At 42.2% G+C, this 15,415-nt stretch overlaps 1 protein-coding gene across 1 annotated transcript in view; it reads left to right on the top strand.

Moving 5' to 3' along the window:
* Window positions 1-3,091: 3,091 nt before the first annotated feature.
* The window catches only part of AMBRA1 (autophagy/beclin-1 regulator 1), a 136,084-nt gene continuing 123,760 nt past the window's right edge, over window positions 3,092-15,415 (top strand). The window contains 6 exon segments of the mRNA XM_015569478.1: window positions 3,092-3,321; window positions 4,165-4,223; window positions 4,947-5,130; window positions 5,737-5,920; window positions 7,295-7,518; window positions 7,789-8,825. Coding sequence (XP_015424964.1) covers window positions 3,187-3,321; window positions 4,165-4,223; window positions 4,947-5,130; window positions 5,737-5,920; window positions 7,295-7,518; window positions 7,789-8,825 — 1,823 coding nt within the window. The 5' untranslated portion in view covers window positions 3,092-3,186.

The raw sequence follows: 15,415 nt of genomic DNA, 5'->3' as shown, positions 1-15,415 counted from the left end.
AGTTATCCTCTTATTCAAAAGGTAGCATTACTATACTGAATACAGTGATCTGTACCTTGCTTCCTCCCCCCGCCCCCTCTTGGAGGTCTCTTGTTGTCATTACCCAGAGAATCTTCCTTACGTAGATTGGTCATTTACTACCTTTAGAGAGAGAGAGAGGAAGGGAGAGGGAGTGAGAGAGAGAAACATCCAGCAGAGAGAAATATCAGCATTGGTTGGCTGCCTCCTACATCCCCCCTGCCCGGTATTGAGTCTGCAACTCGACTGGAATCGAACTGGCAACACCTTGGAATGAGGTGCCACTCAACCACCAACCCATACCAGCTGGGCCATTTAATCCCTTTTAGATGGACACTTGGGTTGTCCCCAATTTTTGTTATTATAAACACTAAGAAAGAAGTAGTTATTAAAGGCCAAAAAGTAAGCATTTAATCTGCTTCAGTTATTAAGGGTCAGTTCTTTCCAGAATGCCAGCTAATAAATGTAGAAATAATGACAACATTAGAAAATCTGCCCCTAAGTGAAACAGTTCAAGAAAGAAGCATCGCCCTACCTGGTTTGGCTCAATGGATAGCCTGAGGACTGAAGGGTCCCAGGTTCGATTCCGGTCAAGGGCATATGCCTGGGTTGCGGGCTCGATCCCCAGTGGGGGGCATGCAGAAGGCAGCCAATCAATGATTCTCTCTCATCATTGATGTTTCTATTTCTCTAAAATCAATAAAATATATTTTTTTAAAAAGAAAGAAGCATCAATGACGGCTAAACCATTAAGCAAAAGGTTGAGGAAGAACAGATATTCGCATGGTGCCAAATGTTAGCCACAGATTATCATTGTAAAGGGAGAAATAGACCTTTTTTATAAAGAGAACTTTCTGGCTGCTACAAATCCAACTAAGTGATCATGTTTTGCCAAGTGATCACATAAGTTACCAAGCCTGACTAAGTGGGACAGTCTGAGAATATGTGCCACCTGATGTACTATACCAGGGGGTTCATAGTAGCATCACCTGTGAAGCATTCTCCAAAAAACAACCTAAATCTCATCAGTGGTTTTTAGACCTAACCTGTTTACAGGAAATATAAGGCATACTGAGGCAAGCTAAATGGCACTATGAAGGAACAATTAAATAGAACTAGGATGTTAGACATTCTGTAAGTCAACTATCTTGGTCTTTTAAAAAAGCTTGTGTTGTAAAAAAACACACACCAAAAAAACTTATGTTGTAAATAAACAAACAAAACCAACCAAAACAAAACTTAAGGCCATCTATAATAATAAAAGCATAATATGCTAATTAGACTAGATGTCCTTTCGAATGTCCTTCTGGATGAAGCCAGGGCTGCGAGGGAAGCCCAGGTCCCGGGTGCTGGAGAGAAGCTGGTGCAGACGGCCAGGAGAAGGAAGGCCTACTCTTGCACGAATTTCGTGCATCAGGCCTGTAGTTCTAGAATAAAAGAGACTAAAGAGACATGGCATCCAAATTCTATGCTTGAGTCTTGATTTAATTCTGGATTTTAAAAAAAGCCAACTCATTAAAGATGTTTTTTGGGGGGACAGTTGGGGAAATTTGAATGAAGACTGAATATTAGAATATTTGTGTGATAATAGTATTGTGGTTATGAAGCTAAATGTCCCTATTACTAGGAAATGCATAATGGGGTATATAAGGTTAGAGTGTTTTTCAGAAAATACAAACACACACATATATTGAGGGAGATAGATAAAGCAAATTTGACAAAGTATTAACAATTCTTGAGTCTGGTGAATAGTGCATGTTTCACTCTTTTAAAAACTTTTCTGTATATTTGAAATTTTCATAAGAGTTGAAGAAGCAGTGCTGCAATGAATAACATTTATATATATTATTTTGAAACACCATTTTATTGGGCTGCATATTTCATTGTATAGAGGAGCCAATTCTTTAATTTTTGTATACATATATATATATTTTGATGCTAGTTGACATCTTAGTAACACTTTCATTTTGTGACAGTTTTATGTTCTTAGGGATTGTGGTGGATGAGAAAAAGGAACTGAAAAGTTTTTCTCTCTTCTGTTCTTTACTTTGGAACTTTAGTGGAGAAGAGAAAACTAGAGTGAGAAAGGTACTCCAAAGTAGTCCTCATGTACTTACTTGCTTTTAGGTAGGAAGTAGAATGGCAGTTACTACTAAGAGCCATACTGCAGGTAATAGCCTCTTCAGATCTGTTATCTGTCCTTTAGTTTGGAGATTGCCCAAGTGAAAGAAGAAGGGGTGCCAGCGACTACGGTAGCAGCATGGCATAGAAGTCATATCTTATTTTTGATAAGTTTCTAGATCTCTTTATTAGTAGCAAAAGTTCTTCCTGTCTGATAAAATAAGAACAGAGTAACTGCTTTAGAGAATGGTCTGTTCTTTACATAAAAGGCTGAGCTGTGGAGGATATGAGCAGAATTTAAGGAAGAAATATTTTTGGAAGAAAAGTTTTGGGGAAAGGATCATTTCTGAGAAAGTGTCATCCTTTAAAATAAAAGCCTAATGTGCAAATTGTCCCCTCGACTGGGAGTTGGACCAGGGGGTGGGGCCGGCGGTGGCTGGGGGAAGAGAGGCGCCCCAAGCCAGCAGCCACTAGGGACCCTACCTGTGCATGAATTTCATGCACTGGGCCTCTAGTCTCTATATATAAAAGCCTAAGTGACCATTACGACGGAACGACTGGAACAACTGGTCAACCAGTCACTATGATGCACACTGACCACCAGGGGGCAGACACTCAACACAGGAGCTGTCCCCTGGTGGTCAATGCATTCCCACAGCCAACCTCCCAACCTCCCCCCGTCTGGCAGGCCCCGTCCTGCACCTGGCAGCTGGCAGGCCCTGGTTGGCTCAGACCCGATAGGCCTTGATTACCCAATAGGCCTTGATTGCCCGTTAGGCCTAAGGACCCCACCTATTTCATGCACCGGCCTCTAGTTAAATATGAAAAGAATACTTTCCTTTTTGGGCTAGATTTGTATTTGCAATGGGAAGCTTCTCTGTAGAAGCTTTGACATTAATGTTCATTGACATTAATGTTCATACTTTAGATTTCCATGAAGACAACTCACAAGGACCTGAATGGCCTCATTTTAGCTGCTTCAGCGTGTGGAGCTATTGCTTGCTCCTTCTCTTCCTGTGCCTGGTGTTACAGTGGCTGCTGAGCACCATGAAGGTTGTTCCAGAGAAAAATGCTGTCCGCATACTCTGGGGGCGAGAACGGGGCACTCGGGCCTTTGGAGCTCAGCGGCTTCTGCAGGAGCTGGTGGAAGATAAAACCCGGTGGATGAAATGGGAGGGCAAGGTAAGAAAAATGGTTACTTTGGACATTGGGTTTGTGCAGGGGTGACAGTAAAATGGGACCTTGAGTTGGGTTAATGACATAGAGTTGGGGTGTAATTTATTTTGTGTACTAGAATAGATATACTATGTAACTTAGGGAGTTTTTTTTAGAAAATATAATTTTTAATTGCTTTCAAAGAGGAAGGAAGAGGGCGGGAGATATAGAAACATCAATGATGAGAGAGAATCATTGATTGACTGCCTCCTGCACGCCCTGTACTGGGGACCAAGCCCACAACCTGGGCAAGTGCTCTGACTGGGAATGAAACTGTGATCTCCTGGTTCATAGGTTGGCACTCAACTACTGAGCTACACCGGCCGGGCAGGTAGGTGTTTTTTTATTTTTTTTAAATATATCGTTTTATTGATTTTAGAGAGGAAGGGAGAGAGAGTGAGAGGTACAAACATCAATGATGAGAATCATTGATGGGCTGCCTCCTGCATGCCCCCTTCTGGGGATCAAGCCCGCAACCTGGGCATGTGCCCTTGACTGGAATCAACCTGGGACCCTTTGGCCTGCAGGCCGATGCTCTATCCACTGAACCAAACCAGCTAGGGCCGGGCAGGGAAATTTGGTAAAACAAATTTGGAAGAACTTATGGGCTAGAAGTACCGTTTTTCTTTACAGTTAGACATTTTTCCTAAAGCTAATTTAGATTTGTCTTTCTCAATTTGTAGCTTCATCATGTCCAGTTTGATAATTTACTCTGTGAATACTAATCTAGACAGGTTTGTGTATTTTTGAGGTAGAGTGGGCCATAGTTTATAAATAATGTTTTTTTAACTTTTTCTGTTTGTTCCCCAGAGAGTAGAACTGCCGGATAGTCCACGCTCTACCTTCTTACTGGCCTTCAGCCCAGACAGGTACCTAGTACTTATCTATTACTTAAGACTTGTGATAGCATTGCTTTCTGTGTGTTTGACCTAACTTGATCCTCCAAGTCAAACCCCTAAAGCAGTGGTTCTCAACCTTCTGGCCCTTTAAATACAGTTCCTCATGTTGTGACCCAACCATAAAATTATTTTCATTGCTACTTCATAACTGTAATGTTGCTACTGTTATGAATCGTAATGTAAATATCTGATATGCAGGATGGTCTTAGGCGACTCCTGTGAAAGGGTCGTTTGACTGCCAAAGGGGCTGCGACCCACAGGTTGAGAACCGCTGCCCTAAAGGCTCTTTGAAGCATTGTATGAACAGAGCTTTGACAATGTATCAGAAAGGGAAAGAAAGTAGATGAGCAGTTATAACCATAAAAATAATAGGAATAAGCAAAGAACATTGAGGCACAAAACTTGGAAAGTTTTTCAATAATCATCCCTTGCATGTGCAGTATGGGCCACCAATGGTGTGATAGTTTCCCAGCTAGAAAAATATTCTCAGAAGTGGTTATGTGTCATTTGGGGACAGGGTGGAGAATTCAGAAGCTTTTAAAGATCAGAATATTTCTGCTGTTGGTAATGCCCAAGGTGTAGTTTTTTTTTGTCCTGGGATGAGGAATAGTATAAATTTTCTGTGTCACCCAAAGCTGATAGTTTGTTCCCCTCCCACATGCTTCACATTGACTTTGTACTCTGATTTCCTAGGACTCTCTTGGCCTCCACCCATGTGAACCATAATATCTATATTACGGAGGTGAAGACTGGCAAGTGTGTTCATTCGCTGATTGGACACCGTCGTACTCCATGGTGTGTCACTTTCCATCCCACCATCTCAGGCCTTATTGCTTCTGGCTGCCTGGATGGGGAGGTTAGGATTTGGGATTTACACGTAAGTATTTCCTTGTCTTTGGTATTCTCAGTTCAGAGACTTGTTTACCATTGGGTTCTTAATTCTGGAGGAGAGACTAGCCAGGTTCTTATCACGACATCCAAGTAAGTGGTAGTCTTTACCCACTTACATGATAGCAAGCCTAGCCTCCATTCTGTGATGAATACCCTATTTAACTGTTTTTCCATCCGTCCATGCTCTACCATGTGTTCAGGATGGATTTTTGTTGTCTTATAGCGCGGATTATACAGTACTCTGATTACGATCCTCAAAGCAATATGCTCCTGTCCTACTGAATGGCTAGTGGGTTGTACACCGTGTCATGCGCCAAGCTTGAGTTTTCCCAGGCTTCAGAAATAGGAGCTGTACTGATGCTCGTTGCTGATGACTTGTGAAGACTTGGAGAACTGAACTGACAGTAATATTTTTCTAATAAATTGGTGACACTGCTCGATCGCTGATTTTCTACATCATTTTACAGAGGACAAATTTAAAGTGTGCCCTGCCATAGTAATTTTACCTTAAATGTGGACCTTTTGAGAATTTGACATCTCAGTTTGCTGGCAGTTGGTAACCTGAGATTATTTGGGATTGGTTCATTCATAGGGTGGCAGTGAAAGCTGGTTCACAGATAGCAACAATGCCATTGCCTCTCTGGCTTTCCACCCTACGGCTCAGCTCCTTCTGATTGCCACTGCCAATGAGATCCACTTCTGGGATTGGAGCCGAAGGGAGCCCTTTGCTGTGGTGAAGACAGCTAGCGAGATGGAACGGGTCCGGTGAGTCCTCTGTCCACCAGTGATGTCTGGCATAGATTAGCATGGTAGAGAACATTTACACTTGGCTTTCACCTGGGAGACAGATTGTTATCCCTACAGCTCCTTCTGCCTTTTTTTTTTAAAGAATTTTTATTGATTTTTAGAGAGAGGAAGAGAGAGAAACATCAGTTGCTGCCTCCTCCGTGCCTGCTATCGGGGATAGAGCCTATAACCTGGGCATGTGCCTAACTGGGAATCCAACCGGCATCCTTTCAGTGCACAGGTTCATGCCTAACAAACTGAGCACACCGGCCAGGGCGCTCCTCCTGCCCTTTCAGCAGCTGGCCAGTCAGCTGGGAAGTAGTTAATTTTGTTCATTTCAACTGTTCATTATTGGCCTATCTTCTGGTCTTTGAAAACTTGGGTCATTAGAATCTTTTTTAGGTTCAAAGCTATCTGGGTTTGGAAGAGCCCCTTTTTGTGAGAGATCGGAAAGGTATTCAGGTTGTGGGTAGCTTGAGGGATAATTGTTCATCCCTAGTTATCTGTGTTTATCAAACTGCAAGAGGGAGATGTAAGTGTGCATCAAATATGCCAGTTGATATTTATTTAGCCCTCAAGATCAAGACACACATTGTCTGAATTAAAGCTGATGCAGTTTTCCTTTGGCTCTCTTGGCATTAGAATTGGATATAAGCTAGTCTAGTCTAACTTACAGACTCCGCTAGTTATTTGATGCTGAAACTGTTCATTGTCACCAGGACTCATGCTTCATGCCAGTGTAGCTTCCATATAAGGGAGGAACTGAACTTGTGGCAGAGTTTGGGAGCATTCTATGCTTTGCTATTATGATGAGCTCATAGATATGAGCAAATGTGTGCTTAATGTAGCTGCTTCCTGGAATGAAGTCTAGGTATTTTTTGAAATTATTTTTTTGATACAGATTCCCATATTTTGGCAAGTATAAGGAGAATGTGTGCTTATTTTTTAAACTAGTGTTGTAATTCTGATTGTATTAGACTTTAATTTTCAGTGCCCGAGTGTTTCTCTCCAGTCAGTATTCAAAACTAGCTTCAGACTGTATTCAAAGTTATAGCCATAATCATGATAGGGGAGTCAATTCTGAAACCCGAGTGATTCCATCATTAGAAGTAACCAGGCAGTGTTGGATAGATTGTCATTCATGTGCCTTTGGCTGGTTAACATTTTGCTTCTCCTCACTGCCTCTGTGTTATGAAGATGTCTTTTTTAAGAGAATTGGTGTGCCAGCTATACTCATTCAGAAATGTTAATTGGAAGGGAATAATTTAATACCATATGATGATTCTGAATCTGAAGCCAGTTCTCAGCACTTCAGAGGTGGAGTTGTTGCTTGTCTGTGAAAGTTTTTCTTGGATGATTATCAGTAACTTTTCTTGGTTTACCTAAAGGTTCTACCTAACTGTCTTGCTCTGCCTCCGTCCCACCTTGGTCCACACTGCAGGGTGATGATGAACCAGAGATCCCCATAGATGGAACAGAAATATCTCACTACCGACAGCGTGCCCTGCTGCAATCACAGCCAGTTCGCCGGACGCCTCTCCTCCACAATTTCCTGCACATGCTGTCCTCTCGCTCCTCTGGCATCCAGGTGGGAGAGCAAAGCACAGTGCAAGAGTCTGCTACCCCCTCACCCCCACCGCCTCCCCCTCAGCCCTCCATGGAGCGCCCCAGGACTTCCGCTTACATCAGGCTCCGACAGCGGGTCAGTTACCCCACAGCTGAGTGCTGCCAGCACCTTGGGATCCTGTGCCTTTGCAGCCGCTGCTCTGGCACTCGAGTTCCTTCCCTCTTGCCACACCAGGACAGTGTTCCCCCTGCTTCTGCCAGGGCTACTACCCCTTCCTTTTCTTTTGTACAGACCGAGCCCTTCCATCCCCCGGAGCAGGCCTCAGCAACGCAGCAGGACCAGGGCCTCCTGAACCGGCCGTCTGCCTTCAGTACAGTCCAGAGCAGCACTGCCGGCAACACGCTCCGCAACCTCAGTCTGGGTCCCACCCGTCGCTCTTTGGGAGGCCCTTTGTCTAGCCACCCTTCTAGGTATCACCGAGAAATAGCTCCTGGACTGACAGGATCTGAATGGACCCGGACAGTGCTCAGTCTGAACTCCCGCTCTGAGGCGGAATCCATGCCCCCGCCCAGGACCAGTGCCTCTTCGGTGACTTTGCTGTCTGTGCTGAGGCAGCAGGAAGGTGGCTCTCAAGCATCTGTGTACACTTCAGCCACAGAAGGGAGGGGTTTTCCATCTTCAGGGTTGGCAACTGAGTCAGATGGAGGGAATGGCTCCAGCCAAAACAACTCAGGCAGCATTCGCCATGAGCTTCCATGTGACCTGAGACGCTTCTTTTTGGAGTATGACCGGCTTCAGGAGCTGGACCAGAGCCTGAATGGGGAACCCTCCCAGACCCAACAGGCCCAGGAAATGCTCAATAATAACATTGAATCTGAGAGGCCAGGCCCCTCCCACCAGCCCACCCCACACAGCAGTGAGAACAACTCCAACCTGTCCCGTGGTCACCTGAATCACTGTCGTGCTTGCCACAATCTGCTAACCTTTAACAACGATACCCTGCGTTGGGAAAGAACCACACCTAACTACTCCTCTGGCGAGGCCAGCTCCTCCTGGCAGGTCTCCAGTACCTTTGAGGGCATGCCATCGAGTGGCAGCCAATTGCCACCTCTTGAGCGGACTGAGGGCCATACGCCCAGCTCCAGCAGGCTGGAGTTGAGCAGCTCTGCTAGTCCGCAGGAGGAGAGGACTGTGGGGGTGGCCTTCAACCAGGAGACAGGCCACTGGGAAAGAATTTACACCCAGTCCAGCAGAACTGGAACTGTATCACAGGAGGCCTTACATCAGGATATGCCTGAGGAAAGTTCTGAGGAAGATTCACTCAGGAGGTAAGCAGGCGCTTTCTGTCCTCTCTTACATCCCTTACTCTTCTCCTTATATCTCTTCCTTTAGTCCTACAGATGTTGTGGCTGCATCTGGAGCATCTGAGACCCATGCATTTGGTTTGGCTCTCCCTACTTCCATTGCATCTTCTTGGAAAATCATGCTCTCGTGGTGGAGAGAAGATAGGGCCTAGCAATATGTGTCAGTTGGCTCTACTAGCTCCTTTTCTGGTTAAGCCCTTGTTAACCTTAAAGGAGAGTGTAGATTAGGTTAGAGGGGCATGAGGAGTTGAAGAGGAGATAGAACCATTGATGTCCTCTGCCTGGCTTTTTTTAACTTCTTGAAGGATTGTATATTCGGGGCTATGAAACAAGAAAATGTCCCAGTATGTTTAGAAATTAGTAGTAAAAGAAAACCCTGCTTGGGCAGATTAGTGTATTGGGTCTTCTTTTGTGTTCAGCTCTTAAATCTGATCTTTTGGAGCAATGCAGCTTGACAGAAAGGAAGATAAAATATATGTTGAAGATAATTCATATTTTTTGAGATAAATATATTTTTTGGACAGCAAGTTAGTTGCTTAGTTAAGATTTTTTGAATAGATCTTCCAGATGGACATTTACCTCGGGGTGGGGAAGAAGAATAATTCATAGAAGGAAGGCCTCTCCATACTCAGATCGGCATCTCAGGCAACTGTTTCATGGAAGAAACTGAGTGGGTATAGTAAATAGCCCACCACATGTTCAAGGTGTGGCTGTGTGTGCATCTATCTTGATTTATTAGGGTCTTCTTTCTGCAATTCTGTAAAGGTCAAACCTAGTGTAATCACCAACTCCCAGACTCTGCCTTTTGGATCCAAGCAGCATGTTGTTCTGCATTATATCCTCTATTTAAGCCACTGAAATTTCTCTGACATAAGGTTCTAGCAAGGGAAGGAATATGGATTGTGCACATGATGTACTTGTTATTTTGGGAGGATGCTTTAGAGAGTTACCCAGTTAATAAGGACTTGTTGAATGGTTACAATTGTTCCAAAACTGTGCTAGGCACTGTGGGGAACCCAAAAGAAGCAAATACCCGGTTTTTGCCCACTGGGAATATACATTGTTATTGTAGAGGCAAGCCTTATTTACATGAAAGTATATAAAAAATGTAGGGAACTGAATGCTTTATTGTAAGTTTCTGAGATTAAATGTAGTATAATTTCAGAAAAAGGGAAGAATCAAAGAAAGCATTACAAAATCATGTCTTGAAAGATGGGTAGGATTTAGAGAGAGAGAGAGAGAACAGTCCATACTAGGGGAGGAAGGGCATGATGTATGCAAGACAGTAGGTGGTTCCTAAGGGGAACAGGGGAACTTGGTTGGACATAAAAGATAAAAAAATAGCGGTTGATTCTATGCCCATGTGATTGAGACCAATTCTGGATTAACATTTCCAAAATTCTGGCTTTGGAATAAAGTTTCCTCTTTAGGCAAGCCATTTTTTATTTATTTTTCCTTTCTTTTAACTTTTTTATTATGAAAGTCTTTAAACATATAAAAATGAAAAGTATAGTAAACATGATTTTAAAACATTAATATTTGGCCAGACTTCTTTCATTTTTGTCCCCTATCTAATCCCCCACCTAGATGTTATATAATTTGTCTGAAAATAATCCAACGTGTTTCTTGCAGCGGTTCTCAACCTGTGGGTTGCCACCCTTTCACAGGGGTCGCCTAAGACCATCGGAAAACACATATATAATTACATATTGTTCTTGTGATTAATCACTATGCTTTAATTATGTTCAATTTGTAACAATGAAATTGGGGGTCACCACAACATGAGGAACTGTATTAAAGGGTCGCGGCATTAGGAAGGTTGAGAACCACTGCAAGAAATGCTGTTCAAGAAAACTTTCTACAATGATGAGATGTTCTGTATTTGTGCTGTTCAGGACAGTAGCCACTAGCCAACTGTGGATCCTGTTCTTCCTCTTTGTCAGGAGAGCTGAGAAGGTAGCAAGCACAGTTCCTGACATACAGAAGGCATTCGAAAAGTTTGAAATGCAGCTAATGTTATCTGAGGATCTACATTTAAATTTTTAAACTTTAATTTAAATGTAATTAGCCACATGTGACTAAAATATTAATGATTACTTCTTTTTTAAAAAATATCTTTTATTGATTTTTTACAGAGAGGAAGGGAGAGGGATAGAGAGTTAGAAACATTGATCAGCTGCCTCCTGCACACATAGAAAAAGTACTATGTGTGCCCGCAACCAAGGTACATGCCCTTGACCGGAACCGAACCTGGGACCCTTCAGTCCACAGGCCAGTGATCTATCCTCTGAACCAAATCGGCCAGGACATGATTACTTCTTACTAAAGTTAGCCAATTTAAAATTCAGAAACTGGCCCAACCCATGTCACTCAGTTGGTTAAGCATTGTCCCAGGCACCAAGAGGTCAACGATTTGATTCCTAGTCAGGGCACATGTGGGTGTACAGGAGGTAGCTAATTGATGATTGCCTCTTAGGGATATTTCTCTCTCTCTCTCTTTCTCTCTCTCTCTCTCTCCTTCTCTCTCTCTCTCAAAAATCAATTAAAAAACCATTTAAATAAGTAAATAAAATCCAGAAACTGCCCTGGCTGGATGGCTCAATTGGTTGGAGTGTCATCCTGTACACCCAAAAGATTGTGGGTTCGATTTCCAGTCAGGGCACATGCCTAGGTCACTGGCCTGGTCTGTAGGTAGGGCATATGCAGGAGGCAAATGATCGATGTTTCTCTCTTTACAATCAATAAAAACATATCCTCGGGTGAGGATTTAAAAAATAAAATAAAATCCAGAAACTATTAAGGATCTACCAAAAATTTTTGTAGAGAAAAAGTACTATGTGTGTGGTTTAAACAAAGTTATAGCATTAAAAAATGTATATTGTAGAAAATGAAGTCCTTTGTCATCTTGTAAACAATTTTACATTTTAAAGAATTTAAAATATATAACAAATGCATGGTTATTGTAAAATTGTATATTAATACAGTAAGTTACATTATGTAAGGAATCACTTTTAGATGAGTGAGGATGAGGTATACCATGAATGCTGACATTCTACTAAAAAATGAGGTATATTTTAAAATTTATAACTGCACACCCTTTAAAGAAGGGCCATCACTTCCTCATGAATTGAATGGCTACATTCTAGTATAAGTCACTAAGACAAACAGGTGCTAATTGGCATCTTCTACTACTTCTAAACGGCCGTGACATTTTTGAGCTGATGATCACAGTACAGTACAAGCCCTTGCTTGATTTCCCCAGCAGATGTCAGTGTTGGGCTGCTGCTGCCACTAGTCTAGAATGGTAGGGGGGAAAAATGGTGTACACCGGCTACTGAAGGGAGAGGGTTTCTTCTTTGGCCTTGCAGTGGGGGAGAGACTAAAGAGGCATGTTTTGATCCTTGGTGCTTCTGATAGAATTAATAGTGTTACAAATAGTGAGAATATTAAGCAGCAGCGTGTATTTTAGTGTACCAGATGGTTTATGTTGCATAGACCTACGAGGCATGTCGCCTGCCAGCGGTGAAGTTGACATGCTTGTCAGTGATCCCAGTTAGGGAGGTTCACTATTAAATCCCAACAAGTGAAAGATCAAAATTGGACTAAATCTTCCCCAAATAAATTGTTTCTCCATTCTTTTTCTAGATAGGTAAGGCGTTAGGTCTGAAGTATTTAGTAAGATTGAGTGTGTTCTGAGAACTGTTGTCTTTGATTTTTACTTTTCCCTTATGATCAATGAAGATTGGGGAGGACATTGGTTACAGCATAAAATTTGGCCTAAAACATCGAAGGTTAGAGTTGGAAGCCCTCATTAGATTTCTAAGGGTGTTTTTTGTTTGTTTGTTTTAGACTTTTGTAAGGGAATTGCTTTGGAATTTGGAGCAATCTGAAGCCTCTTGAAGCTTCATAGGCCCACTAACTTGTTTGATCCTTCAGCTCTGCTCACATGGGGATGCTCCAGGGAACTTTCAGCAGAAACATCATTGATAGAAATAAATGGATACGTCTGCAGGGCTAGTTGTAGGTTCACAGAGGCAAAAGGAATCTAGAAATGAGGAAGGTACCAGTTTTCATAGCTTGATTATAATACAGAGTAGGATCCAACTTGAATATTTTTGTTGTTGTTAATCTCACCCAAAGATATTTTCCCATTGGTTTTTATTTTATTTTTAAAAATATATTTTTATTGATTTCAGAGAGGAAAGGAGAGGGAGAGAGAGAGAAACATCAATGATGAGAGAGAACCATTGATGAGCTGCCTCTTGCACATCCTCCACTGGGGATCGAGCTTGCAACCCAGGAATGTGCCCTTGACTGGAATAGAAACTGGGATCCTTCAGTTGGTAGGCTGACACTCTATCCACTGAGCCAAACCAGCAAGGGCTTCCCATTGGTTTTTAGAGAGAGTGGAAAGGAGAGGGAGAGACACAGCCCTGACCAGGGCCAGGAATTGAGCCTGCAACAAGGTACATGTCCTTGACCAGAATGGAACCCAGGACCCTTCAGTCCAAGGGTCGATGCTCTATTCACTGAGCCGAACTGACTAGGACCAACTTGAGTACTTTTTCTGTGCCACTGGCTTAACTGGTTTAAAGGGTTTATTTATCTAAAACCCTCCCAATTTCTTTGGATGGGGAGTATACATAATTTATTATTCAAAATCTAGCACAACTGTCACCCTTTCCTTTGGGAAACCTTCCCTGACTGTCCAAATAATCACTTCCTCTTCTTTGCTGCTTGTGTACTAGATACGAAATTGCACCTGTGGCAGAAAGTATTTGTTTCCCTTTCCTCCAGTGAGCTCTCTGAAGGCAATGACTCTGTCTGTATCCCTGTTGTACCTAGAACAGTGCCTGGCATGTAGTACGTGCTCATTAAATGGTAGTTGAATTGAACAAATGGGATTGAAATGACATCCCCTGTGATCCAGTATGTAGTGTAAGTCCTTTTTGTCCTTTTTAGTAAAAAAGAAAAAATAACTTCACTATATTATATATATATCCCTTTAGTCTCATAGAGAATTGTTGGCTCAATAAGTATGTGTTGAATAAATGGAGTGGCATTGCCTAGAGCAGTGGTTGCCAACCTTTCGGACCTCATGGACCACCATTGGTCCTCAGACCACTGGTTGGTGACTGCTGGCCTAGAGTACATAGAAGACACCTTTTATAACTTGAGCTCAGAAGACTGAGAACTTACTCCTCTGTTTCACTGTTGTGCTATATTTTAACTTGTATATTGGTTGTCCTGAAGCCTGTTATAAGTCTTATGCACTTGGTTATCTGTGCTTCACATTTACATTGGCTCCCACTGACAGACGACTCAATTCACCGGCCTCATATACAGCTTCCTCTTGAGACTATTTTGTTGGTCTTTGGCTTGACCTTTCAGTGATACTGATATGTCTGCTAATCAGTGCTGCTGTTGTGCTTTTCTCCTTAACGACTCTCTGCAGTCTCAATGATGGTATACTTGGTCTTGAAAAGTCTTGATAAAGTCCAAATTAAATTTGAATAAACCAAATTAAGTGTGAAGGTTCTATTTCCCATTTGTGCATTATGTTTTTTGTAGTTTCTGTGGAAGGCTTTCATTGAATTTGCTTAGAAGTAGCGTGTTTTGGGTTTGAAAAAGTGGGTGCTCATCTATTTTTGTTTTGGGGTCCATGATTTATTAGAATAAATCTTTTTGAGTTTTGAGATGATTTGGGTTTTATTTTTTGACAGGGGTGAGGGGCAGAATTCTTATATTAAGAGAGAGTTTTGCTTTTCCTCTAATTATGCCCCTAAAAAATTAGAATTATTGTCTTTGGTATTCAAGTTACAATAAACCCTTCCTAACTTTTGAGTGCTTACTCAGAAGTTTGGTATTAGAGGACAAAGAATAGGGAAGAATCCTTTGTGGTATGGATAAATCATGACTTGTTCCTGCAGTGAAAAGAGAGAACGAAGTATTGAGAAATCAAAAAGAAGACAAAGCTGATGGTGGAATTTAAGCAGCTAGTTTTAAGAGAGGTAAGGGAAGCTCGTGGAATGTAAACCCAGGCCTTGGAGGAAGCTGAGGTGTATGAAGAAGGGCTGCCTCTTCTGTAAACATGGCTCTTACAATCTTGGGAATTGGGCTGGTGAAACAGTTACTCTGATTGATCAATTTGTTTATTCATTTAGTTAACAGAAATATTTACTAAGCACCTACTGTGTACCAGATATGATTTAAGCACAGCTATAAATCTCTCATTCTACTAGGAGAAAGATAAAAAATAAAATATCTAGGCTGCCAAGTGGTAAAAAAAATTTATATATATATATTTGTTTTTCAGAAAAATATTTTTAAATGTTGGCAGTGCTGGAGTGGAAGTTTGTAGTATTAAGAAGGGTCATCAGCCCTAGCTGGTTTGGCTCAGTGGATAGAGCGTCGGCCTGTGGACTGAAGGGTCCTAGGTTTGATTCTGGTTAAGGGCATTTGCCTGGGTTGCGGGCTCAATCCCCAGTAAGGGGCTTGCAGGAGGCAGCCAATCAATGATTCTCTCACATCATTGATGTTCCTATCCCTATCCC

This window comes from Myotis davidii, unplaced genomic scaffold, assembly GCF_000327345.1.
Source record: "Myotis davidii unplaced genomic scaffold, ASM32734v1 scaffold265, whole genome shotgun sequence".
Taxonomy (NCBI): Eukaryota; Metazoa; Chordata; class Mammalia; order Chiroptera; family Vespertilionidae; genus Myotis; species Myotis davidii.
This window is presented reverse-complemented; position numbering and strand designations above follow the sequence as displayed.